The sequence below is a fragment of the Sebastes umbrosus genome, chromosome 23 (assembly GCF_015220745.1).
Source record: "Sebastes umbrosus isolate fSebUmb1 chromosome 23, fSebUmb1.pri, whole genome shotgun sequence".
Classification (NCBI taxonomy): domain Eukaryota; kingdom Metazoa; phylum Chordata; class Actinopteri; order Perciformes; family Sebastidae; genus Sebastes; species Sebastes umbrosus.
The window spans coordinates 12,790,012-12,816,684 of record NC_051291.1 but is presented as its reverse complement, the minus strand read 5'-3'; the positions used below and the strand labels follow the sequence as shown (position 1 = coordinate 12,816,684).

The window sequence follows — 26,673 nt, the reverse complement described above, 5'->3', positions numbered from 1 at the left end:
TGTCCCAAATTCAGAACTTCATGAAATATTTCACTCTGTCCTGAGATCAGAATGGGAGTTAATTTCACCTTTTCTTATCCCTCTCTGCTGCTAAGTGAAGCCTGCGGGCTGGAAAGAAGCGCTCGTGTTCACAGTTATTACAAAAATGATTTGATGTCTTCTACGGGTATGAAACCAGGCTATAAACAAAACTTGTAGAATATCTATGGTCTCAAAAAATGTGTTGATTTGACCGTGAAGAAGTAGATTCTTCATAGTTAAGTTTAGCATTTGAAGGTCAGAATAATACAGTATGTATTCTAGGTGTTGAGGATATACCGACTCCAATCCTTCTATATAAAAACATGACAAGACTTCAAAGTAGAAGAAGCAGCAGCCGTGTAGCGAGGAAACTAGTCTTTTATCTCACTTGGGTAAAAGTGAAGGTGGTAAGAATAGCAAGGAGAGTCAAGGTTAGATATGTTATTAAAGCGATGCTGCCTGCGCCGGCGGGACTGAGAAGAGCCGAGCCGGGGAAGAGGGCTTCATCACAGGCAGGACCGCTCAGGAAATGATGTTTCCTTGGGCTGAGAGTTGGCTGATTGTTTCTATATTTCGGGAATTCTTGGGGATCAAATAGAGGCAAAGATCTAGGGGATGTCATGCCAAAGTTAGTGCATAACAATAACCGCCTCCATCGATTAGATGTCAGCGGAGATAAGTCAGTGACTCCCGGTCTGTGTTGAACTGTGTCAAAGGTGAGTCTCTTCAACTTCATGTAACTTTGTAGGACATGGCGTGAGCCGTTCTGTGCTTCAGAAGGCCGGGATGGAAACTAATAAAACAGATGCTTTAAAGGGCAACTTGGGTCTTATTTTGTAGTTTTGGCAGCCCAGGAATTACACTCATATTGTACAATTCTGTACCTCAGGATTAATGTCCAATGCCAACATTCATTGCCAACACAAGAAGTTATGGTGCCAGATAGAAAGGGTCTGGAGATCTGGGTGGTGGAGGGGCGTATAGCTACTTCCATGCAGGAGATCAGAGTTCACCTCCCAACACAGACCTGCGTTAGACTTTTGCAAATCAACTGTAACCATGATCTTTCCCTTACATTAACCATACCTTAACCAAAGTGTATATGCCATAACCACTGATTTTTCATATTGCAGAAAAGAATTTAAAAAAATACTGCCATTGTGTGAATTTATTTATTTGAAAACTGATTTATTTATTTATTATTATTATTATCAGTAGTAGTAGTATTTATTTTATAATTAATATATATTCTATTATTATTCTATTATTATTATTATTAGTAGTAGTAGTAGTATTTATTTTTTATTTTTTATATTTTTATTATTTTTGAATAATAATAATAATAATAATAATAACTGATATTATTATTAACATTATTATTATTTATTTTATTAGTAGTAGTAGTATTTGTTTATTGTAATGTATTATATTTTTTATAATAATAATAATTATTATTATTTTCTCCTCCCTTGCTTTTGAATGCCTTGTTTTTCAATTTACAGTTAATATCTTTTATTATGTGGACATATTACTTTTTTGTTATGGTTTAGGTTGTTGTAGTCATTTTTCATAAAGAAACAATAAAAAGCATGATTATTATTATTTTTTTATTTAAATTTTACCATAAGCAGACAGAATGATTGCTAAATCTACCAAAATGACACCAAAGTTGTAATAAATTGGAATTAACCGTTAAAGTTTGACTTAATATGGAGAAAAGCTATTTTCCTATGGAGTGGTGGGTGATCTGTTTTGCAGAGCCAAAAAGTCAACATCAGCATAGTTATATTAGGTCTAAATATAGTACTTGGAAACAGCTGCATTCAGATTTTACCAGCTTCTAGCCTGTGTGTGTAAACACATGCAGATGTGTAAAGGCTGCGCATGTAATATTCAGCATGTGTGTTTGCACAACTCCTGTTTCCCAGTGTCTGCAACACTGGGTGATCTCCGCTAATGAACAATTTGCCCGCTGAGGTGTGACCACAGGCATTGTGACGGGGAGCCACACAGTGGACTACTGATGCAGTGAGCGAGAGAGATAGAGACGAATGGAGAGAGAGAGAGAGGGAGGGAGAGAGGGAGAGAGAGAGAGAGAGAGAGGGAGGGAGGGAGACTGGAACTCAATTCCACACAGACGAACCTACACTGGCTCAGAAAGACGCTCTCTCCTGCAACACACAGACACTGCTGGCTGTGGATTCTCCATCTTATTCCACAACATCTGGAGGTAAGACATGTTTTCATCTGTCTGTACACACAGCTCTACCTCTCTCTCTCTCTTTCTGCATGTGTGTTAATCAGCTGCTCTGCATCCAGGAATAGGGATGTGTGGGTCTGACTCCAATATGCATGCTGTTACATGCTGAGAAACAGCTGCAGCTACAGTATAGGTGCACACACACACACACACATACTGTATTTCCTTTAACACATGTAAGAGGGCTTGGGGTTGACCTGGGTGCTAATTAAAATGAGGATTAAGGAGATCAGAGGGAGTGGTAAATCTATAGGCAAACAAGAAATGGTGTATGTTTATAGGGTTATCTGTTTGTCAGTGTCATCTGGATAAAGCTGCTTTAAAAAGATCTGTAATTTTCATGAATATCTGGCACGGATTATGCAATCATGTCCATGTTTTCTCTGGATTTTAGCATAAGGATGTACAGAATATATACATACATGTGTGTATTTTGATGTCCAGCAAGGATGGATTGTTTATGTGTGTGTGTGTGTGTGTGACTGGCCATTTGCATGTGAGTGCAGCACACTCCAACAAGCGGAACAGAGGAGTCCAAAAGGTGCTCAAATCCTGGGGATTAAGCGAGACGTCTTTGGCTTCAGCTGTCACCATGGCGAAGGCAGCCGGTGGAACGCCTGTGTTTGAGAGTGTCCTTTGTAACCGGCGGGTTCGCCGCATTCATCAGCTCCAGGGCTAACACGAGCATTAGCCCGGCTACAATTAATGTCATTCTCAAGCACGGGGGAATATGTTTCATGAGTGGTCAAAGAAGTGGGGGGGTTTTAAAGAGGTGGAGTAGAAGAGGCGTGGAAGATGTTGTGGAGAGCCAAACTAAACCGAGTAAAGGGGAAAAATTGAGTGAAGTTTTCACAGAGAAATGAAAGTCCAGAAGATGTTATTAACGGTAAGGATAATGTCCTGAGGCGACTTCTGCATGTGGAAATTGGATTTGTGAAATGGCATGTCAAAGTATCCCTTGAGGAAACCCGCACGGATTAAAATAGCAAGTCATTAATCTTGTTTGTAAATAGCATGACTCAGGACGTTGTTTGGTTGTAAAGCCTACAGGACATACATAACCTGTTGGAGTCCTGCCTGTGATGCTGCTCATTTAGACCAGAGGTTTGTCAGTTCCCGGATATGAGAGCAGCTCTCATTATGGTCAATAATGTCCAGAGGCTATTGACTGGAACTGGTCGCACCAAATTTGTGGATCTGTCACAAGTCAGTGACAGGACGCCAGAGAATCAACTTGAAAATGATGTCAAACGAGGAATTGTACAGTTAACTTAGACAGGGGCTGATGAAACACATATAGCAGTGAATGCACAAAATTGGCAAGTGAAATTGCAATTTGCCCACTGGTTGTAGCTGTATATTTACCAAACAGATATGAGAGTGGTACAGATCTTCTCATCTATATCTCGGCAAGGGAGCGAAGTGTATTCCCCAAAATGTTGAACTATACTATTTAAAATTAGGGTGCACTAAAATGAACAACAACGGGCTGTCTTTGTTTTTAGAAAAACAAACTGGGCAGTGGCAATGTAACATGTACACAATATGCAGGCATACCATGAAGACATGATAATACCATTTTTTAAATGACAGTATTGGTATGGCATGTAATATCTAATCAATCTTTATTGATATAAATATTGTAGTGTTGTCCGTATCGATGAAATGAACCAACCGTAAAATTAAACTTGGAAGACAATAAATAAGGTCTTAAACAATAGACAGATCTTTCTTTTGTGAACTGAGGACATTAATCATCTAAAATAGTATTTATTTCATGGTTGTACCCTCTTTCACAAACTGTCACAAGAATTTGCCATGACCGTAACGACGCCTACTTAGATATATGGATAGTCCGACAATTGGTTGCTGCGTTAAGCTCTCTAACACTTTATAAAGCCATACAAATGTACTGCTTTATGCAGAATAAATCCCTGCTGGCTTAAAGCGGACAGTCAGATTGAATCTGTGCAGTATTGACATCCCCGCGCAACGTCAAAGTCACAAGAGGACACCAGGAAAAAGCCATATGTTGACTCCTTAAATGGGGAGATAGAGCGCTGCGATGCTAAAAGAGCTGCGATCGGACCCAACAGCACGTGGGAGGCTGCATATGTAAATCAAACGCACCTACATATAATCATGGAAATAACACTAGAGTGAGAACTTGTAAATATGCACGCCCACGCAGCAGCAGATTCAGAAAAACAGTCGCCCACACAACAGTAGCCATTTGCAGGGAGGTAAATTACTCCATTATCCCGGACTATGTCATTGATCCACAGGCCTTCGTGTGCTCATAGGAAGTTTGTTAAATAGTAATGACATGGGCCACAGTCCATTCATCTCCATTTGTGACTCTCCTCGATGTAGAGCCTCTCCGTCGCAATCACTCAGCCAGCGACACACACCTCTAATTCAGTTCACCTTCCTTTTTCTCTTTCATTCTCAGAGGCTCTTCTCCTCTCTTCATCTTATATATGATCACAGAGGGGCTTGTAAGTCTATAATACCGCTGTCAGATTAGAGCATTTTCCATAGAGAAATATGTTATAGCATACAGGGCGATGGCTGATTGAGATCAAGATGGCTGATGGTCCTGGGAGAAGTGAGGCAGTGAGGGCCTTCTCGTGAACACACACACAAAGACTAAATTGAAAGACAGGAGTCTGTTTACAGAGTTAATAAAAGAGGCTCTGGCAACAAACTAAAATGAGCATTAGGGGGACGGCAGCAGCGTTTACTCTCCTGGACTACGAATGCCACAACTGAATGTCAATATGGTGTCTTTGTCTCTCTCTCTCTCTCTCCTCTGTTGCCCTTGTCTTTTGCTCTCTGCCCTTCTCTTCTGCCTCTCCGTCTCTGCTCCATTGAGCACACTACAGTGTGCAGGGCCCGTCTTTGTCGGGAGCAGCGAGACAAAACGCCAGCGAAATAATAGAGGAGACTTGTAAATTCCCCACAGACACTTTTTTATAGTTCCTTTCCACTTGCTCTGTTGCCTGTCAAACCAGACAATGCCTTCACTAACAGGCACGTATTTGATGTGGTGACGAGTGTTGACAAGGAAGTTAAAGGCCCCAATCTGGAATGAGAGTAAAGCACAAGCTGTAGTGTGGTTTTTGAGTCACTGTAAGATAATTTGCTAGCTCGAAAAAATGAATAATGTAATTGATTTAATGTAGTTGTTGACGGGGGCTAAAGCTCGACACTTACAAAAAAATGTGTTTACATGTTAAAGCTGCTACTATCAATATTTTTATTTTATTATTGGGTCACATGACTATGTGTACGTGAAAGCGGTTGCTCATAGTGACGAACCCACCAAGAATTATCTCCCCCCTCAGCTTTACGTTTTTGTGTCTTTCAGCTCATTGTTTTTGCTTTTTGGCTTTAATGTTTTGATTGACTCTCACCGCTCTCATCATCAGCTGCAGCAGGCAGCTGTTTTCAGTACGAAGCTCTGATAAACCCACTGTACACTACCGACACAGCACCAAACTCCGACACCGCGTAGGGAGGAGGTTGGGTCAAAAAACACCAGACTTTCGCCCAGAAGACTTAACTCACGCCACTTTCGGTGGTATTTTAACCCAAACCACAATCTTTTTCTAAACCTAACTAAGTACTTTTGTTTCCTAAACCTAACCAAATTGTCTCCTGTGAAGACGGAAGTTTATTTTGAAAATACTGGAGCAGAAGGCGTCACGTGTCAACTTTTCATTCATAGGAAAACGCATGAAAAATTCAAGATAATTTAAGGTATCATACGAACCATTGATGACCATGACCTTGAAAAGTGTACGTGTACATTCCCATGATCGACTATAAGAAATCCTTTAATAGACAATTGTGATGTTACGATCAAAAGTTGCAGTGAATTCTAACTTCAACTATTATTCTGGAGGTGGAAGACTTAAAACTACATCATAAGAAAAGCTTTTTGCATGCGTGCCATGACTAGATTTATCAGTCATCAACCCAATCTCATCTATGTTACTTCAGTCAAATCAAACAAAGTAAGAATGGAAAAGTCTTCTACTTGCCTCAGCGATAGGAAAGAACAGGATGGCGTACACTCAATTCTTCCCAAAACTGCTCCTGTGGTGTCATTTTCAACATATAAAGAGATATCGTCATTCTGATTCTACAATCATAAACTTAAAAACATGCTGGAGGATATACTCTGAAGTGAAACGTTTAGCGCTCTACACGAGTTTCCTTTTACCACGCCGGGTGATACTGAGCTAAAGTGATACCGAAGTGAAATGTGAGAATGTTAGCTGAAATGAATTATACATATTACCCCCTTGTCTAAATAATTGATCAGTTATGCATCAAATCAACAAAAAGGCAATCAAGGATAGAAGATAATTCCCCCCGAGCTTCAAAACTAATTAAAATGTTTCTATACATAACAAATTAAACTTGGTTCGTCAACAAAACATCTTTCGCTTTAAAGGGCAGCATTTAATACTTTATTAGACTTGTGTTAGAAATATCAAAATGTCTTGAAGAAGCCAACAAACTCTGCATCATGCGTGGGTGTGTGTATAAACTACAGAACAGTACACGTGGGCGAAACAAGCACACAATTGCGCTAACGTGCAGAGTCAGATCCAAATTCATCTACAATCACATCTCTGCAAGCATGAATTGTGACCGTGTGTGGGTTGGTTGGGTGCGAGCTTGAGCTCACAGGCATCTAAAAACAGCCTCACCTCATTGGAAACTGATTTTCATGCTGTTCAGACAAAATGCTAAAACTGGGGAGTGTGTGGGAAGCTCTATGTTTGACCCCCCCCCTCCACCGGTAGTCAGTCTTCATATCTAGGCATCTGACTGTGTATATGGGTTGGTACAAAAGAAAACTTGAGAGAGTATAGAGAGAACTGGAGCGGATTAGAGAAGAAAAATGGGTCTTAAATAAGCTTGTAAGGAGAACAGAGGCTGACAATGAAGAAAAAGTGTGAAATAACACTCATAAAGACGAGAGCATGATAGAGAAGCAGGAGAGAACTTTACTCTGATAGCTGTGAATATTGATGTTTTTTCGTTCCCTCCCACACAAACAGATCTTTCTCCCGCCGCTTGAAAGAACAAATAAATCTGAGATTGAAAGAGAGCAAGGCCAAAGCAGGGGGGGGAGTTAAGTACAGCTAAAGCATACAGGTTGTTGTTCTCACAGGGGAAATTCCTTTGGTGCTCCAGTCTTTTCACTGAGGCAACAGGCTAGTGACTTTGAACCACTCGGCGCTCCACAAAAGAAAAAGAGGTCCCTCTATTCTTATGTTGGCAACCCGGACCCCTAATTCTTCACTAGCCTCCCCCCCAACCCTTCTACCACTCCTCGCTGAATAGAGTACATATGGATGGAAGTTCTTTACGTTCTCCAATTGGTCAGTCCGTGTAGCGACGCAGTATGCATGTGAGCAGCATGACATAAATAAAAACTGACCACCGCATTTAACGGGACACCACTAATTGCGGGGTGTCCATAATACTTAAGGTCTTGTTGTGATTTGTGGCGGTTGACATATTTTTTTTAGCCTGCTAACTTCAGCGCTTGTAATGGGTGGCATAGTTTCTAGACTTGATTTACTTCATGGTCTGGAAAAAAAAAAAAAAAGCCAAAAAATGAGGTCGCACTCGAAAATGCTCGAAAATCGAACAGATGCAAATTCTATCAAGTTTTCGTCAAGTCAAATTTAGCTGTCCTGAGAGTGGAGGAAAAGTGTGTCACCCTGTGTGTGTTCTTGTCTTTTAGGCCATTCTGCCGGAGAGCCAGCCAGCCAAACCCGCCTCGGGGAGCAGGAGGATGGAGAACAACATGTGAGCGATTCCGTGCGCCACTGTCGACAGCATGCTTCGCCTCCTCCGGACCTTGGCTTTCTTCTTCTGGTGTTTTTTGCTACTTCACAGGCAAGCTGTGGCTGACGAAGAAGCCCTCTGGGGACTGACGCCATCAAGCGAAAAGCCACCTGAAAATAAAATAAGCTCCTCCTGGTGGACCCCGTCTCTGCTGAAGCTCCCTGAACTTCCCTCGCTAGCTGACCTTTCGCTACCCTTTCGGATCCCCTATTTTTCAAACGCTAACAACGGGGCTGCTGTGTTGACCACAAGCGCCAAAGGACTGGCAGAACCAATCGATATCTTGCAAGACCACTGGGGTTCAGGGGAAGAAAGCATTTCTGAAGCCTCTGAACCACCCACCGCTTTGACTCAGGGGCTCCTAACCAGCGTGACAAAGATAAGAACAGAATCACTTCCCACGGGGACATCAGATTCTCCACACAGCAGCATAGCGCAGAGCGACAATGATACTCTTGTTCTAGACTCCTACTCTCCCACTATCAGAAACACTCTGTTCACCAACAGTCCCGCCAGCACACGCACTCCTGAACAAAATGCAACACATACCCACCCACCGAGGGGCACCGCAGGAGCAGCCGGACTCAGCACGGGTGCCACTACACAACACCTCCCAGAGGAACGCACTGATAAAGAGGAGGCTGAAGATTTTACAGAAAAGATCTCTTTGACGATAGCACCAGAAACTACAGTTCCCACTGCCTTGACATGGGCAGCAGCCCAAACCACAACAACAATACCAGGACTGGTGGAGACCACATTGACCAGCAGACACCCTCTGGGGCCCCCTACGTCCTCAGAAACCACGTTCGTCAGAAAACCACAAGACTCAACTATTGGTGTTACACTCCATGCTGGAGAGGCCACAACGACAGAAACTCACCCCACTCGGAGTGAGGCCAACCCGGGTTATTCTGAGGCCAGGTCGGGGCCCGTGGAGGAACAGCCGGGGGTAATCACCACTGCCATGGGGATCGATCGCAAACTAGTGCCGGAATCCATAACAAGCACAACTCAGAGCCAAAGGGTTAACTTCCCAATAGCAGGAGGTAAGCAAAATTGAACCAATCAATAGTGGCTGGATTGACTCTATAGATGTGATCAATCATGGGCAGGCAGGTCTTCGGTGTTCAATAGCTTGCTGTCAAAAGGCTGCAGACAGTTCGGCTTGATCGATGACATTTCTGACATGGTTAGTGGTCAAAGATCCGACATTAGCATAAATCCAGACCTTGTTGAAACCCTGTCAACACATTATGTACAAGTCTGGAATCAACATTTACATCTAACTATAAAGCGAGGAAACTCTGTCTGTCTTTCTGTTTGTCCTTCGCATATCTCGAGAACCACTCATCCGATCAACTTCACACTTGGCAGGTGTATTGCTGGGGACCCAAGTGTCGAATTTGATCAGAAGGTGGCGCTATAACAATGAACTTTCCCTTTTGGCTTGGAACTTACAAACCATAACTCTCAGAAACAAAATGTTTCCTGGATTCTGTGGGTCCAGACGAATCTCTCCATATAAGTCACGCCTATTTGCCTCGAGACAGATTTTCCCCCATTTTGAACATCTCTTGACCAAGTCGGAGAAAGTTACTTTAATGAATTTTTGATGTTTCACACATTTTTGCTACAGCTGGCCCTCAAAGTTAGCTCAAATGTCGTGGGCAGGGCTTATATTACAAAAAATGCCTTATCTCTTGAACGCTTTGTGATATTACGACCACATTTGGTGGACATGTGTAGATGTGAGTGGCAAATTTGGTGCCATTTGGCCAATAGGTGGCGCTGTAGCAGCATCATCTAACTCTAAAGGAAGAAATCTCTGTCTGTGTATGTATGTATATATGTATGAATGACGGTCTTTCGCATATCTCGAGAACCGTTCATCCAATCAACTTCATACTTGGGGGCAAGCAGCCCTACCGCGTTCCCGACAACGCTGCAAGCAGCATTTCTGGGGGCCAAGCAATCGGCCCGTTCTGGACGGGCACGTGCTCCGAACGGGCACTGCACTACGATTACAATGATGGGATGTGTGTTGGAATTTCTGTTAGCCCTGCTCGGAGAGAATGTCGTAAAGGTATAGTTGAGATTGTTTACGATAATGTGGTATTACTCGGTGGTGGTTTTAATGGCTCAGGCTACTAATCTTATGTGGACAAATACATTTCGGCAACATGACAGCTTTCAGAGATGTGAGTTGTTGCACAATACGGCAATCAAAACCAAATGAAACATCTTTATTGTATTTCCAATACTTGCTCCCCACAGACTTTGAACAATTCAATAAAATAGTTCCATGATGCAGAGAAGATGGAATGGAGAAGAAAGCATCAAATCTGTTGTGCAATAAGCTTTTTTGAGAGATGTGTTGTTGTTGACTAAGTTAATTTCGGATTTCACAATCGGCACTAGTGAGTAATTTGTATCACCCTATTCCATTCATTTTTCTATAATGAGTTTTAAAGCCACTCCAACATTCCATAAGCCATTACCTCAGTGAATGGAAGGAAGGACTATTTGATTGGATGCTGCTCGATGGGGGATTTGTTCTCCACAGAGCATGAAAAGGGAAAGATGATGAGCGACTGGTAGCCAGTAGGTTTCAGGAGACTTAGATACGACATTGAGGCAACACCTCCTTCTTCAAGGCCCCATCCCCCAACACTGGTGGCAGTCTGGTGTCTGTATGCTAAATGAGTCTTCAGAGGAAGGTCCTCCTCTAGGTACAGACACATTCATCATGTAGGGCCAAAGGTTGGACCAGAAAATGATGAGTCGATTATTCTCAGCCGGGGAGGTTCGGGATCCATCTGATAAAACCATGATTGTTTGGTGGACGTATACATATACAGTAGTGTCTGCAATATGTAGGACATAATGATATTCTGCGGGTGCATATTGATTATCTTTTATAATGTAATGCTGGCATCCCAGCACATTTTTTATTTTTAAATTGATTTAAATATTTGTTGTCACTATATGATAATTACACATATCATTAGGCAAAACATTAATGAAGCAATTAAATGATAATAAATTAACAAAATGATTACCCCTTTTAAAATACATAATAATTTATTTATTTTATATAATAATACTATCTACAGTGTAGTATATAATAATAATAATAATAATAATAATAATAATAATAATAATAATAATAATAATGCATTTATTTCATATAATAATAATACTATCTGAAGTTTAGTATATTATCTATTATTATTATTATTATACATTTATTTTATATGGTGCTTTAAAAAGTACTCAAAGGCTCTTCAAAATCGCAATAACAATATATATTTAAAAAACAACAAAAAAAACAAATTACATTAGAACGATATAAAGATAATTACATTAATTATTAATTATTACAACAATAGTTAATGTAATAATCTATTTGGTGTCAAAAATCACTGTAAAGTTTTAAAAAAATACAATACCCTTACCGTACTAATTCTAAAATGCTATTTTTGCACATTTTTATATTTGTTAATTTAACAATTACAAAAAAAATTCAGATCCTACAACTGTTCCATAAATTGCCCCCTATATATATATATATATATATATATATATATATATATATATTTATTTATATATATATATATATATTAAATGTTAGTACTCTTCAATTTACATCTTGGCGTTTTGTTATTTTAAATAATGTCATTATATAATAATAATGTAATATTCATGTACTCAGGTCGATTTAGTAACTATTCTGAAGCTTTCAATCATGACACAATCTTCCTCTTTGAGAGCAGAGTTTTCACTTTAAGGACACTTTTCATGTGTGATACAGTAAACTGTAGCTGTGTGATTTAGTAGCTTGAAAGCAGCTATACTAAATGGACCTTGAGATGAGATTGTTTTTGTCAATGGCTGTTTTCGAGGTCAAAAATGGACTTTGAGAGTCTTGGAGATTGACAGATAGCAATGTATTCTGCATAATAAATAAAAGTTGAGAGGTATGTTTTCGTGCAGTGTTGAAATATTCCACATCTCCCGCACTGCTTGTATTGAAGCTGGTGGTGTTATGTTTTGTCTACAGCGCTTGGTGTTGTGTCTGCACTTGTTTTCGGTTGTGCATCGTGTGGCGGCATACAGAAAAGATAGGTGGGGGCTTGGCCCGGGTGGGGAGGGTGGGAGGGCTGCTGTGGCTGTGTATCAGTATTCCAAGCGCACACTCAGCGAAACCACCTCCTCTCCAGCGGGACCATCCGCTCGCCAGTCACTGCTCATGGATGCTGAACATGCTTCTCGCCATTTAGTCCCCTCCCTCCCCTCCCTCCCTCCCTCCCTCCCTTTTTGCCTCTGTACAAACACAAATCCCTGTCACTTTCTTTCCATGGACAGACAGACACGTCAGGGATCAGAGAAGCTTCTAGTCATCCATGGAGAAATGAAAAACCACTAATATGGTGCTAGTAGCCTCCTTGGTGTGGTACTGCACTGGAGTCTTTGCAGCGTTTAAACAATCCCACCTCGCCAAAGGACACAGGAGGAGGCTAATATGAAAATGAAAGCACGGCACCCTCTGCATTATCATACATTATCCCTATGTTGAACACTCTATCTGTGCGTATGTGATGTATTTTTAAGCTGCGGCTGGGTGAATCACTTCCCTACTGGAGGTGTGGAACATCTTCACCACACAAACGGGTGGCTTTTCATTGATCGAAAAAGAGCATTTGCTGTGTGGCGTTGCCCTTGAGGAGGCTGCCAGGTGTAAAAAAAAAAAACAGCAGTGCTATGCATCTGTGTCAAATCCTCTACTGAGGGACACTCCGATAGCAAGGGCAATTATGAGAGGAGAGAGGGGGGAAAAAGAAGTGGAGGCTGATGAGATGTGGGGGTTGAAAATGTAAAGCCTCTTAGATAGCCACTGCTGTAAATTTTCTTCCAAAAAGCTTTCGCTCCTTCTTCCCCCTCCTCCCACCTTTTTCCATTACTGTATGCCATACTAATAGGCAGCGGCGAGACTAAAACACTCCATTAATACCTGCAAGGATATATTGTGTCCAAGCGCTGCCATATACCAAACAGCTAAAGCACGGCCATTGACAGATTAATTGATTAAGGACATGGATTTACACGCAGAGCACGTGACGTGAATATCTAAAGCGCCAGTATAGATTTTACATGGAAAACGGGGCTTTAGTGCAAATCGAAAACTGGCGACTTTATGTTAATATTCTCATAATTACTCCTTTAGCCTGGACAGAGTCTGTGAATTTTAAAAAACTGGATGGATTAGGCCTGTTTGTTTTTAGGATTTGGCCCTGACTAATGCAAATATGCAATTATAGAACACTCTGGATTATTTCTCACCTTCATTCAGACTGATTTTAACACAAGAGCGTGTAATGGGGTTTCGAAAATGCCACGAATCCCTTAGCAACTCTCTTAAAACGGAGCCAAATTAGCAACAACGTGATGCAATTTTGTGCAAGTACATCAGAGATGAGCCATCTCAGTCCTAATATATCTGATTATGTGCATCCGAGACTCTGCCGCTCTGCTATCCAACCCGGTGTATTCTTTCACAAACTCACTCGGGGCTTACGTAGATAAGTGTAATGGAGTGCAACATCATCCTTTGTTTATTATTTCTGGAAGCTGAAGATAATGAGGAGCCTCTGAAACATCTATGAATAACTACCGTGCCAAAATGGCCATCATTACCTCAGAAGAGTCGCCCCGCTGTGGGTGCTACTTTAAATTCAATTTAGGCTAGATCTCTGGATGAAACCTAAATTAGAGACATATCCAGCCCGGGGTGCTTCTTCTTCTTCTTCTTCAGCTGAGAAACGATGAATAGAACATCAGATTTTAAGGTCACGGAGGCTAAAAGAAAGGATGTGTACTAATTAGGTAAACAGTGAAATGACAATTCAGCACATGTGTAGTGTTGAGCTGTTCAATAAGTCAAATCACTCGCATCCCCTTTTTGCTTTTATATCGCGCTGTCAGCAGTCACCAGTGATTTTTGTTTGTACTAAGTGAGTGAGTGAGGGAGTGAGTGCACATGTTTCCTGTCCTTGTATCTGTTTTGTAGCAGATCTTGTTAGATGTTGTAATTTAATCTGCAGGCACACAGTGTCTGTACTGCAGATCTGAGATGCTGCAGTGATCTGGCGGTGGCGTTCAGTGTCTCCTTTCAATTCACTGGACACGCCCAACAAACAACCGCTTAACTGTAAAAACAAGAAAAGTTGTGACAGCAAAAATTTTGAAGGAACTGACGTCAGTAAACAGTCAGAACGCAACTTTTTAGAGTTCAAACTAAAACACCTATTTACTTTTCATGTTTGGAAAAGCAACTTTTAGAATTTGACAGTTAAAAAATTGAAATAAATTTGTGAATCTCAAGTTTTGAACAAACTACAAAAATGTCTGCCAACTAGTCATCTTTTGTTCAGACTTATTGCATTTTGGTATCGGAAGCATTCTGGTTTCCCTTAGTAGTCCAAGTAGTATTGACCAATCGCGTTCGAGCAGGCTTTAGTTGAATGCAGGTAAACAGTCCGTGTGGAGAGCAAAAGAGGTGGAAGGTACTGGCCTAAATGCAATTTGGGAACCCACCGGCTATCGTCTGACGATGATTTAGCTTTTTATTGGTTTCAAATTAGCTTATAAACTGGCTACTTGTGAAACAATCTGGTCGTACACGTCGTCTTTCAACTCCAAACTCGCATTTCAAGTTGCTAATCGGACTGTAAACAATGAGCAGCGTACGGAAGTCTTTGTCAGGATATACTTTATATTGTATTTGTAACATTTCAACAGCTTATTAGTTGAAATTCAACAATTCAACTGTTTCGCTTTGTCTGTATAATAATAATATATAATAATATAAAATATTCTGCAAACTAACGATGCACAATCCAAGAAATCTTATTTACAATTGTTATATTTTTTTAATATGTAGCTCAAAATTTAACAACACTGATTTATTGTAGAATAAACAACTGCGGTGTGTCGAATGTGCAGGTGTGTACTAAGGCTGCCCCCTTTTAGTCGATTAGTCGACTAATCGGTTGTTTTGGTCTCAGTCGACGAAGATTTCTTAAGTCGATTAGTCATTTTTTAAGGCTTTTTTCATGCTGAATGAATTATTTCCATGAGATGATCTCTGGTAAACACAAGATTTAAAATGCATTCTTTGTGGAGAAACTCAGTTTTACAGATCTGTCAATTAAATCAACTGATCGATTAGTCAACAAAATGTTTTTTCTTTGGTCGAGAACATTTCTAGTGTGTACAAGTGTCAGTATTTGTCTCCTTTGAACCAGACAGATCTCCAGCTGTGTGGAGGTCCACATTGCAATAAAGCAGATTTTGCTTTGGAGACTTTTAAAACTTACGATTAACTAGGGTGCTGCGAGCATGACCTAGATTATACGGTGCGATAGCAGCCTGCGTTGCCTCATAGCTGGGGTTTTTTTCTAACTTATTATTCCTCCCACTAGCCTAGACGTCTTTTATTAATATTAATTCTGAAGTTATAAACTAGCACCGTACCTGCTATGTCTGGCTCCATCACAGAGTCGGCTCATTGGTTTTTCCCAACAGATTCACTCGCTGAATATTGTCTCATCTGGTCCATCATTCATTTATAACTGCTGCACTGTGTTGTAAAACACACAGACTGTGAACACATATTTAGAGAGTGAACCAAAGAGGGGAAAAAGAGAGTGATGTGCTTCTGTCTCGCAGCCATTACTTTCTCATTCTCTCCGTCTCTTGCTTTCTTTCCCTTGTCTGTGTTCTTTATGAAAACGGGTCTAGGGGTCTGGATTTGTGATGGACCAGGACGTACACACACTCACAAACATGCACGCACACATCAGGATGTCAATGTAATTAGACTACAGAGGGTCAGACTAGTGCGCTATGGATGACTGGCTACAACTAAGTGGGCGATGGGCCGATCCATTTGACAGAACTGGGTTAAGACATATAGTCCTTCCATGTTCTGTAAGCGTGAAGTCTCAGACTCTGCCGTGAGCAGAGAACACAGAGGGTTAAACTTTCTTTTGGCTAATCTGTTTTTCTCAGACTACTCGGTTTGAGTCCTTTAAATTGCACTCCTGATCGCTTTTGAGATCGCTCAGAGGTTAAATTGCATGTGTCTTCCCAGAGCCGCCGGGCAAAGAGGATAAGGAGGATGAGGAAGGTGCGGTTCCCTCAGCAGACGGGGACGGTGACACCGGGTTGGCAGAGATTTCCACCACCACGGCGTCCGCTAAGCTGCTAACAACATCGCCGCCACAGAGCACAGGTGAGCAAACAAATCCCCTCGAGTTGTAAACAAACATTTGAAAATCCCATCCGTTTTAAGCCGCACTGCCATACTGTTGGCTGTTAGGAGGCACCGCTAAAAAGGACTGCAGGCTGTTTGTTTCAGGGAGCCATCCTGTAGCTCTTTCAGTAGCAGTCAATCTGTCAGAGGACTGGAAGAAACAATCACCCAGCATCCTTTGCCTGAAGCCCACTAATTGCTTCCAACGGGAGGAGAAAAGTGCTCAGTCAAGCTGTGATTTTGGGAGAACTCCGGAGAACAGAAGAGACAGGGAACAATGCCACCCGATAAACAAATATGTCTCTCAGATAAATAATCATTGATCCGGTGACAAAAGCCGCCTTTAAAAGACTGAAACAAGTATTGATTAAGTGCTGGCCAATGACAGCACAGTACTTTAAAATTAAGATTTGCAGCACACTTCTGTTTCAATAAATAGAGTATTACTCTTACGCCTCGTTTCCATACAGTTTTGTTTTGCGTCTGTAATTCCATAGGATATAGTTGACGGAGTATGTCCCCTATAATACATCTATTTACGGAAGGAGTTTCGCTAACACATCGGAGATCACGGAGGGGTATTTGCTAGAAGGAAGCCCGCAAACTGGGGAAACTCTCACGAGTTTGTTAAGGTTAGGCATTGATTTTGAATAGTTAAGGTTAGGCATTGACCTTGAATGGTTAGAGTTAGGCAGGGTGTCAAATTGCTCTTATTATAGACATGTGATTTATTACCGGGTTTAGAGATCGCACATACAAAAACATAAAGTGCAAATACTGTAGATAATATAATAATAGACAAAATCAAGGCTGGCAATATTCTATATTTTTGTTTTTAAGTGCATTTCCATCCACCTGTTTCTATGCAACAAATCCCATGAAAAGATTAAAACCAAGGATTTACGCTAGCTCAATACTGCCACATGAATAACCTACACTTTTCATTTTCACAAACGACTCAGTTATCTCCTAAAACAGCTGGGCACTGTAGTTTTTAGCAAACGTTACTCAAACAGGAGTAAACAGGGCATTTGTTGGGGACTATTTTAAGCGGCGGATGAATACACATTTGGTGCTCTAGTGAGTATTTACAGCAACAGAGTGTTGTATTCAGGATTGACTCAAAATAAACTACAGTACCCATGTTTCATTGCAATTAATTGGTTCATCGATTAACCAATTGTGTGGTTCATTGATGCGTTTTTATTTTTTTTTGGACAACAATGTAGGTTTATGTCACAGAACGATTTATTCATTGGCTATTGGAGACAATACACGCTAGTAGGATCAATTCATTGTTGCTTTTTGGTCTTTTCATGGGATTTATTGACAATAAGACATTGAACAATATATAATAATAAAAATATAGAATATCACCAGAATTACCCTTTAAGCAAAATCCACTGTAAAATCTGGTTTAATATCAATGCACAAATCATTTTATATTAGTCTATTATATATTATTAGTCCATCATCATGAACTTGACTTCTAGTAAAATGAGTTTATTAAAAGATTCACTTCCAGCCCAGTTCACAGGAGCAGATGTAACCCACATTACCTCGCCCAGAATAGCAGATGTTGTCAAAAAATAGACCTGTCAAATGTGCCACTCGCTGATGATGGGGCGCTACGGGGCTCTATCTTGGTGTGTCACGACTGAGTGAGTGAGTGAAACAATAATGTTAGTACTTGTCTGTCTGTCTGTCATTTGCTGCCTAAAGCAAAAAAATTGTTGTTGATAATATCGGCTGCACATAAACAAACTTACAGTTATCATACGAGCTCTCCCATCTGCTTTAATGGACCCACAGCAGGTGCTTTAGCATTGAGCGCATGTGTTAAGGAAGCAGATAAACCCCCCCAACACACACATCTGGCTCCTCCTCAGTATGCGCGATCTAACTTCTCCGATAGCTACGGCTAAATTGCTTTTTCTGAGGTGAGCCAAATTGAAAATGAAGGCAATCAGATGAAAACTACATGGAGCTCACAGTTTCACGATGCAGAATCAACACGCTGCCAATTAACAACGAGTGCGTGGGGTTGTTGCCCATTTACCATCAGAGGAATCCTTCACCTTTATTACCTCGGCTGGTTTGCGGATGACGGTGCCTTAGGTGAGACCTTTCAAGATTTACTAGCCAAACCCAAGAGACATAAATAAAGCCCCATGTGCACTAATAGTGTTTCCACTGAGAACCTAAATGAAACCACTCCTCACAAGAAATGACCTCTGAAGCAAGTCGTGTAATGTGGGTTTGCCAATTTTCATTAAATTAGGGTTCACTTATCTTTCAGACTGTGTGCAATTGGTCTGTATTAATAATTGACTGAATCGTCTTAAGACGGCTCTAGGATCTGAAATTCTTTTGATTTATACTGAATCTTACATCAAATATTCACAGTAATCATCACTTATTAGCTGCGGGCATTATGAAAGAAGGGCTTAATGTGGAATATTGCCATGTTGATATCAAATGTCCCATTTTTTTAGCCCAATTAAACTAATAATAATAATATTATACTTGTTGTCAGCGCTTACATAGATGTTTATCATGTTCTATCCTACTCATTATTACCAAATCAATATAAAAACATTAACAACACGTCTGAGTTCAACAGTCTGCCTGTGTGTCAATCGATCAATGTGTTGTGGTCAAGGCTGTTGCTTTGATGCTTGCAGAACCTGTCTGTACGCTATAATGGTTGGCTGTCATGCCGAAAAGAAAGTCTGCTGTCTTTTTCTTGAGAGCGCTTAAGGGTCTACTACTTCCTTTGTAAAGTACCCGGCAATGAAAATGCTGCACACTGCAAGAGTACATTTTCGGTCGCGCGCAGTGGAAATGCTGATATAAAAGATCATATTAAGACCAAATAACAATATACAATAGCACACCTATGGTGCATGCATAGGCGCACACACGTGCATGAACATGCGGTACACTTAAGGGTCCCAGTTTGGGGGTTTGAAGATATGGTCGCTCTATGCCCAAGGACAACCTAAGTACTGTAACTAAGTCCAATTTTCACTCTCTTTTAGCTCTGATTTTGGTCTCCACCATCTCCTGAGGGAAATATCTGGCTCTTTAGCAGCTAAATGCTCCACTATGTTCACCAGCTAGTCGCTATAACTGTGTCTGTCTGCCGTTTCTTGCTGAGCAAGAAGTGTAAAGTCAGTGGAACTCAAATTCCAGCTCTTTAAAAGATTGCATTTTAGACATTTCTATGAGTTAAAATGACCTCAGTTTGTGTCCACGAGCAGTTTGCTTTTAGGCCGTCTGTCTACTGTTGATGTGTCTACTGTCCTTACTGTGGGAGACTTGTCCCCACAGGAATGTGTCAGATGACCGAGCAGCATGCAGTGGAACGAAACGCTCTGATCCATCCTTGTACTGTAGCCACCACATACCAAACCCCGTCCAGGCCGCTCGGCCAGCCTGGCAGATCAGATGTGACATTTATCGACATGACCGAGGGAAACAAAACATGGCACCAATTCAATACCCGTCACGTTTTCCACTCGGCCTGACATCCAAACCATCACCAACGCCTTGGAAAGTAAACAAACGGAGGGACGAGTCATTGGCATAACACTGTGCTGAACCCCACCTACTTTATCAGTGGCCAGCACATTCAATAGGCCTGCAGCTGTGTGTTTGTTTTACACTCCAGCCACATTTCCCACCCGGCTACTGTCTGTTGTGATAGGATGACATTGCCAGTGCAGGTTTACTAGAGCATTGACATATTTAGTGCCCTAAATTTAAAGCTGTCAATGTCATATCTTTCATCAAGATTAAATATAGCTCCTCATTTTCTCAATGTGACACCCAAGTATCAATGACATGGCTTTCATGCAATCTGTGCTAATTCAATATGGAGTGGTCACATTATTATGTCAGTGTAGTGCTTCAAGTAATGATTATTGATTAATCTGTTGATTAGTAGCCGCGCTAGTGGCACGGCACTAGGGATGGCAATGTCAGGCAGTCAATCGGTTCACCACTTTGGTACAGATTGAAATATCTCAAATACTACTGGATGGATTACCATGACGTTTGTTACAGACATTCGTGGTTCCCTCAGGATAAAATGAAATCACTTTGGTGATCCCCTGACTTTTCATCAAGTGCCATCATCAGGTCAATTGTTTTTCTTTGGTTTATGACCAAATACCTGCAAAACTAAAGACTTTCCCATCTGCCGTAGCTGTACTACCATCATCATCCGGCCTTTACACACCGGCAGTGTTGTTTTTTTTATTTATGTGCACGTCTATATCATTTTTGTATTTTTTACAGAGCCCCTAGCATAGCTTTAGACTCTCGTTTTCAACATGTTTTTTTCAGTTAGATTAACCGATTGTTATTTAGAAAGAGTGAAAAAATGTCTGTCTCAAGTTAGGTGATGTCTTTAACATGCTTGCAATTTACAGTGATATGAAACAAAGAAAAGGTGTTCATTTGTCATCTAGAACCAACAAATATTTGTTATTTTACTTCAGTAATGCTCAAGCAATTCATTTGTCTACTTAATCAAAAATTGATTCAGGGCTATTTCAAATTTTAAAAATTGTTATAGGAGGTCCAGACCCGTCCAGAAACTGCTGTGATTCTAAATCAACCTCTGTGTCATTCCCTCCTGGCATATTAAACGTCAATACGGAACAGTATGTTTAGTCCAGTTGCTGAACAGACTTAACGTACACTGTTTAAACTTTCCTGGCAGAACAGAAGGAGTGAATGTGTGGTACATCTGAATGTATACTGACTGATGTTCACACATCTGGCTAATTCTCTTCCCTGCAATATTTGCTCTTAACAATATAGTCCAGAGCGACGCTGAAGGATCATTATGAGGATGATGCACGAGGGAGCCATCATAACAGCATTTCAGTTTTTGCTATTAAAAGATTCACCAGGGTTTAATTAAAACAAAACAGCCCATCAGTGCAAAAAAAACAAAGCCTCTCAAAAACTCATCCATCCTTGTTTTTCCTCCTGTTGAGGACGTGATTAAGCTTTTCAGGATGTCTGAAATAAATCTGCTGTGTCGTGCTGCAGTAAAAGATGCACCAGCATCTGGCGGTGCGGTCATATTTCCTCGAGCTTGACGTTTTCATCACAACCTGGGACAGTGATTCAGCCCCTGGGGGTCAGGAGACGAATGAGGAAAAATGATAGAGACTTTGTCAACAACAGGGCAGTGCTAAAGCTCAGGCCAAAAGCACTTGTGAAAATTATCTGCCACTCTTGAGGCAGGGAAAGGCAAGCAAGGCTTTTTACACCACCTTGAGTACAGCAAGTGTCAAGAGTAGAAACACATGTAAATACACTAATCCAAGGGAAAGGGCTTGTTTGCATCGTCACAGTATTGTTAGAGTGCTTAAAGCAGACGCACGCCGTCAACCATTTCACTCTCCCCCATAGAGCTGCAGACATGTTAAACATAATGGAAGCAGCAGCTGCCATGCATTCAAATCTATACAATTGGGGGGAAAAAGGCAGCCGAAGCAGAAAACATAAAGCATGGGGGACAGATTTATACAAATCAGGGCAGTCTAGGAGGACAGAAAGCTGTCCTAGTTTAAAAATAACAAACCCACCTATGGGAGTTTCTCCTTTTTCAAAGGCGGGTGTTGAAGGGAAATCATAAAACAAGAGAGCGAATTAGGGGACCAGGACAGGGTGGGATGGGAAACACAAGAATACAACCCATAAAAAGTACATTAAAAGACAGATGAGAAAGACTTAAAACAAGAACGCTAAACCACATAGATCCCACTTTTAGTTTTATCCAGGAAACGAATTAGACATCTTCGATCTACACGCAAAGATTTAGGGGTTTTGCGGTGCTGGTGTCTGCACATTTCTTAAACTGGCACATCACACCCTCGTAATGTATTCCCCAGGCTCTGCTGGACATATTTAAACCCCCTTTGAGAGCTACCCCAATGCTTTTTGGCTGTATTTACCGACATTTTTTACACAAAAATAAGTCTCTAATCTTACAGCGGGATACATTTATGAGTGTACACTTCACTAAACCTGCCTGCTGTGTGATTTACTGTGCTGTCAGTTCATTTGTCCCCGTCTCTGTGGTCCATTATAGCACCTGGCTCTTTATATGGAGGAGTGATTGTCTCTGATGTGCAGCAAAATGACTGATGAGCCTGTGCGTGTGCAAATGACGGAGATACGGTTAGAAGCCGCTTTTCATCTGCCGACCTTTTTTATTTAATAAAAGCTGCCATTACTAGACGGAAGGTCTCAATATGTTCAGAAAGATGGCATGTGTGTGGCGATGGTTATGTTTTATGGAAAAGAACAAGGTCTGTGATGTGAAGCTCAGTAATGTGGAGACTAGGAGGCTGAACAAATGTTAGCATCTGTGAGGCATTATGCCGTGTGAAGTAACTTGTGCTACGTCTCATTCAAGGCATCCTCCTGTAATTGAAGTACATAAACAAGTACGGCGCTGATGAGCTTCGCAGGCGCCTGCTGTTCACGCAAACACATATATACATGGTTACCCCTTAATTTCCAAAGCTAAACCGTTTCCGTTCGCAGCGCTAAAACATGTCTAACACAATCATAATTAACCGCACTCGCATGGAAAGTCCAGATGGCTTACGTAATGCAAGAGAAATTAGCTCTGTGGTTCTGAGTCGGCTGCTCGCTAGCAGACATACACACGCCATTTGATTTGGAACCCAGCTCAGTTTGAAGTTGCCTTTGCTACAAGCTTCTAAACAGGATTAGCACATTAGGCGGAAAGCGTGCTTTCACCATCCTGGACCTGAGCCAATTTGTTCTCTGGCTCTCAGATAGTTTGAACCTTGATTAAATGCTTCTGTGTATTCTCATGAGTGGACGATTAGTATGCTTTTAAGCGAATTAAAAGTAGATGATTACAGCTGTAAAGTTTTTATTGTTCTCCTTTCTTACTCATTCAAATGTTAATCTTGTTTATCCTACCAGCTATTTAATGCAAATTTGATTTAACTGAATTTCTACTTTCCCCCTCCCCCAGAAACTCCCCATATTCCTGTGGACACTGAAGACTGGATGTCCAGCCAGGTGGACAGCGACGTCTCCTTGCTTCCAGACTGCAATCAAGAGCGCTCCGGCATCTGCAACCTCACCGACACCTGGGTCGTCACAACCTCCTCGAACGTCAAGCCCACACAAAACACCACTGCCACGAACCGGTCGCTCAACCCCTTCCTGATCCCAGCTCAACCCATGTTGGTGCCGCTCTACACCGACTGGAACAGCGCCATGGCAGCTTGGGGCCTGGCCTGGGAGGCGCACGTTTACGGCGCCGGTTGCGTCTTTGCGATGCTGACGATAGCCTCGGCTCTCAATCTGCTCTGTTTGCCTCTGCGATGCCCTTCCGGATGTGGCTACTTCGCCCTGGTCAGCCTGTTTCTACTAGCTGCTGGTTGCACCAGATCTTTCTCCCTCCTGTACGACGCCTACGGCCACCAGGATCGCCTACCCTCTCCAGAGGCCTCGCTGGTACTCTACGAAGCACCGTTTCCCTGCTTGACTGCGGCTTTCGGTCTGGTTTTCCTTCTACTCTCCATGCGCTCAAGAATGCAGCTATCCTACTCAGCTTTCCAGAGACCCTGTTTCCTGGCCTGCCTGGTTGTCGTGCACTTTGGCGCTGCATTCGGACCGGTGACGCTACTGAAGTTCTACCAGCAAAAGCCTCCCCTTTGCCTCTTTCTGTCACTCATCTCCCGTGGAGCCTTCGTAGCACTGGCCACATTTCTGTCTGCTGCCTATTTTGTGTTCTACATCTACGTACGGGCAGATTCGAAGCACATCTACCACCTGAATAACACGTCTCCGACACCTGCTGAGCGATACAACCGCTGCCCCTTTGCCGAGAGCCGGGATTGGAACCGTGCAGCTGTAACCGTTTGCATTTCAGCATTGTTTTGTTTAGCATGTGCGGGACTGCAGTTGTATGCAATGCTCAACGCTATGGGTGTTGTAGGCGGAGAGGAGGTCTTCCACCCTTGGCCTTGGTGGGCTTTCCAGTTTAGCTGCAGACTGTGTGAGCTCGGGGTTTGTCTCACCTTAGCCTTGGTGGTGGCACAACCAGTCTACTGTTCTGACCACCTCCCAAATGCAGGGAACTGCTGGACTGAACTGTTGGCGTCCAAGTCGCCCATCCTGCCTGGGAGCTACCAGTGGTCTTTGAGCCAGCAAGAGAAGCTCGCAATCGTTGATACCATTGGGCTCGGAGAGACAGAGAGCCTTCCTCTTTACACTCTGGTGGACGAGAGGCTTGGTAGCAGTCTGAATGGACTGGACCTCCTCTACCACAGCAACCGGGCCTTGGCATACCGAGATCTAGACTTGGATTTGGACTTACCGGGTTCAGGAAAACCTGAGGATGGAGTAGGCGGAGAACCCTCAGGCGGATCCTCGTTCACCAGCGATTCCACCACAGACCTGCGGCCACCTTCGCCCATCAACCTGCGTCGCAGCATAGACGAGGCACTCTTCAGCGAGGCCCTCTTTCCCATGAGCCTCTTTAGCACTACGAGGCCTATTCGCTACAGTGATCTATCAATAAACAACCTCTGTGCACTTCCAAGCAACGGCCTCTGTGATCCTCTCTCAGCCGACCCTGGCCTTTATCGGACGTCTTCCTGCGTGGAGATGGCCTCACGACCCCAGCCCTCTTGTGCCCAATCACACGGAGACACTATAGCGGGTGCTCCACCATCTCCCTCCCTGTCCTCATCCACCAGCTCTTCGTCTCCTGAACGTTGGAGGGGCAGCTCTTCCTCCTGTTCCCTTTACCGAGAATCTTTCGGAGGCTCCTCGCTGGTCCTCTGCCCGAGCCCGGAGAGACACGCTCAGCAGCATCTCCCGCAAGGGGGTATGGGCCATATGGCGTCCTCTGGCCACGCTGACCCACAGAGGCACTATCAAACACTGGGTGCGGCCTCACAAGAGAGCCTGGACCTGGACATGTCGTCTGAGGCAGACCGGTCCGTGCAGGAGGAATTCATCAGCGTTTGCAGACAAATCGATGCAATGAGCATCTGCAGCGAGACTATTGATTTATAAAGGACAGTCTGGTCTAACAAGGGTTACACAGAGGACTTATTAAGAAGGATGTCAGAAGGATGACGGTCAAGGTTTTTTAGAGGTAGTGCATGGTAGCTTTTGCGTACACCATGAAAGACCTACAGCTGCCAACATAAAGTTTTTGGAGGTTTGATGAGCTTTCGTATGTGGTGAATGTCTATGAGGGTCTAAGTGCCAAGAATGTCAAAAGCCAAAAGGTAATTTGTAACTTTTACATGTTTGATAAAGGCTGAAGTTTGATACAGTCAAAAGAGTAGTAACATTTTACTGTGTGGACATAATAAGAATTTATTTGTACAAATGTTTTTATTGCGTTACAACATTCCAATAGATTGTACTGTGACTAAAATTACGCACTTATTAAATACTACTGAAGTCTTTCAAATACTGCAGAATATCATTAAATCTCATGTTGAATAATGGGATTAGAATTAAGTTTTTCAAACTATAAACTCTCCATACCAATATGCCACACATCTTCTGGTGCAGCAGTGCCCTCTGCTGGTGAAACACACACTATGTTACCTTATCCCTCTACATTTATCACCAACGGACTGTGCTTCTACATCCACTGACAGCATCTTCTATACTAATTTATTTATGTTCAGACATAACTTTGCTATACACAGTGTTTAATAAAGTTTGTTTTATAACATTTGGCTTCTTTTACTTAAGTGACTTTGCAGCTCATGTTCAATAAGACAATAGTCCGTACACAGTTTGATTTATTTATTCTTTTTTTTACCATATTGAAAGCAAAAGAAACTTTCCTCTGTTGTGTGTTTTACTGTAAACATGTTCTGAAGTGATGTTCCTAAAAAAAAAAAAAAAAACCCTGATGGATTTATTGAATACTGAGTCTTTTTCCGTCCATCTAAAAAACCTTATTGTTTTGGTTGTTGGTTGCAGAAGCTGCAGCAATGTTCTGGCAACTGTTGCTGCTTTGCAAGATACTGAAGCTGAAATTATACAAAAATGCAACAACAAAAACACGTAAACATAATACCTCACTTATCACTGTATTTGTGCTTTTTAGATGGACTAACAGGACTCAGTACTTTACAAATAAGACATTTTAAAGACCTGAATTAAA

General features: G+C 41.9%; 1 protein-coding gene across 1 annotated transcript; it reads left to right on the top strand.

The window, feature by feature from the left end:
* The first annotated feature begins 2,120 nt into the window (after window positions 1-2,120).
* On the top strand, window positions 2,121-26,235 carry LOC119482702 (proline rich transmembrane protein 4). Its single transcript, XM_037760500.1, has 4 exons — window positions 2,121-2,251; window positions 8,049-9,201; window positions 16,308-16,448; window positions 23,503-26,235. Exons 2-4 carry the CDS (start codon window positions 8,145-8,147, stop codon window positions 25,557-25,559), a joined length of 3,255 nt encoding a protein of 1,084 aa, XP_037616428.1. The 5' UTR covers window positions 2,121-2,251; window positions 8,049-8,144; the 3' UTR covers window positions 25,560-26,235.
* Window positions 26,236-26,673: the final 438 nt, after the last annotated feature.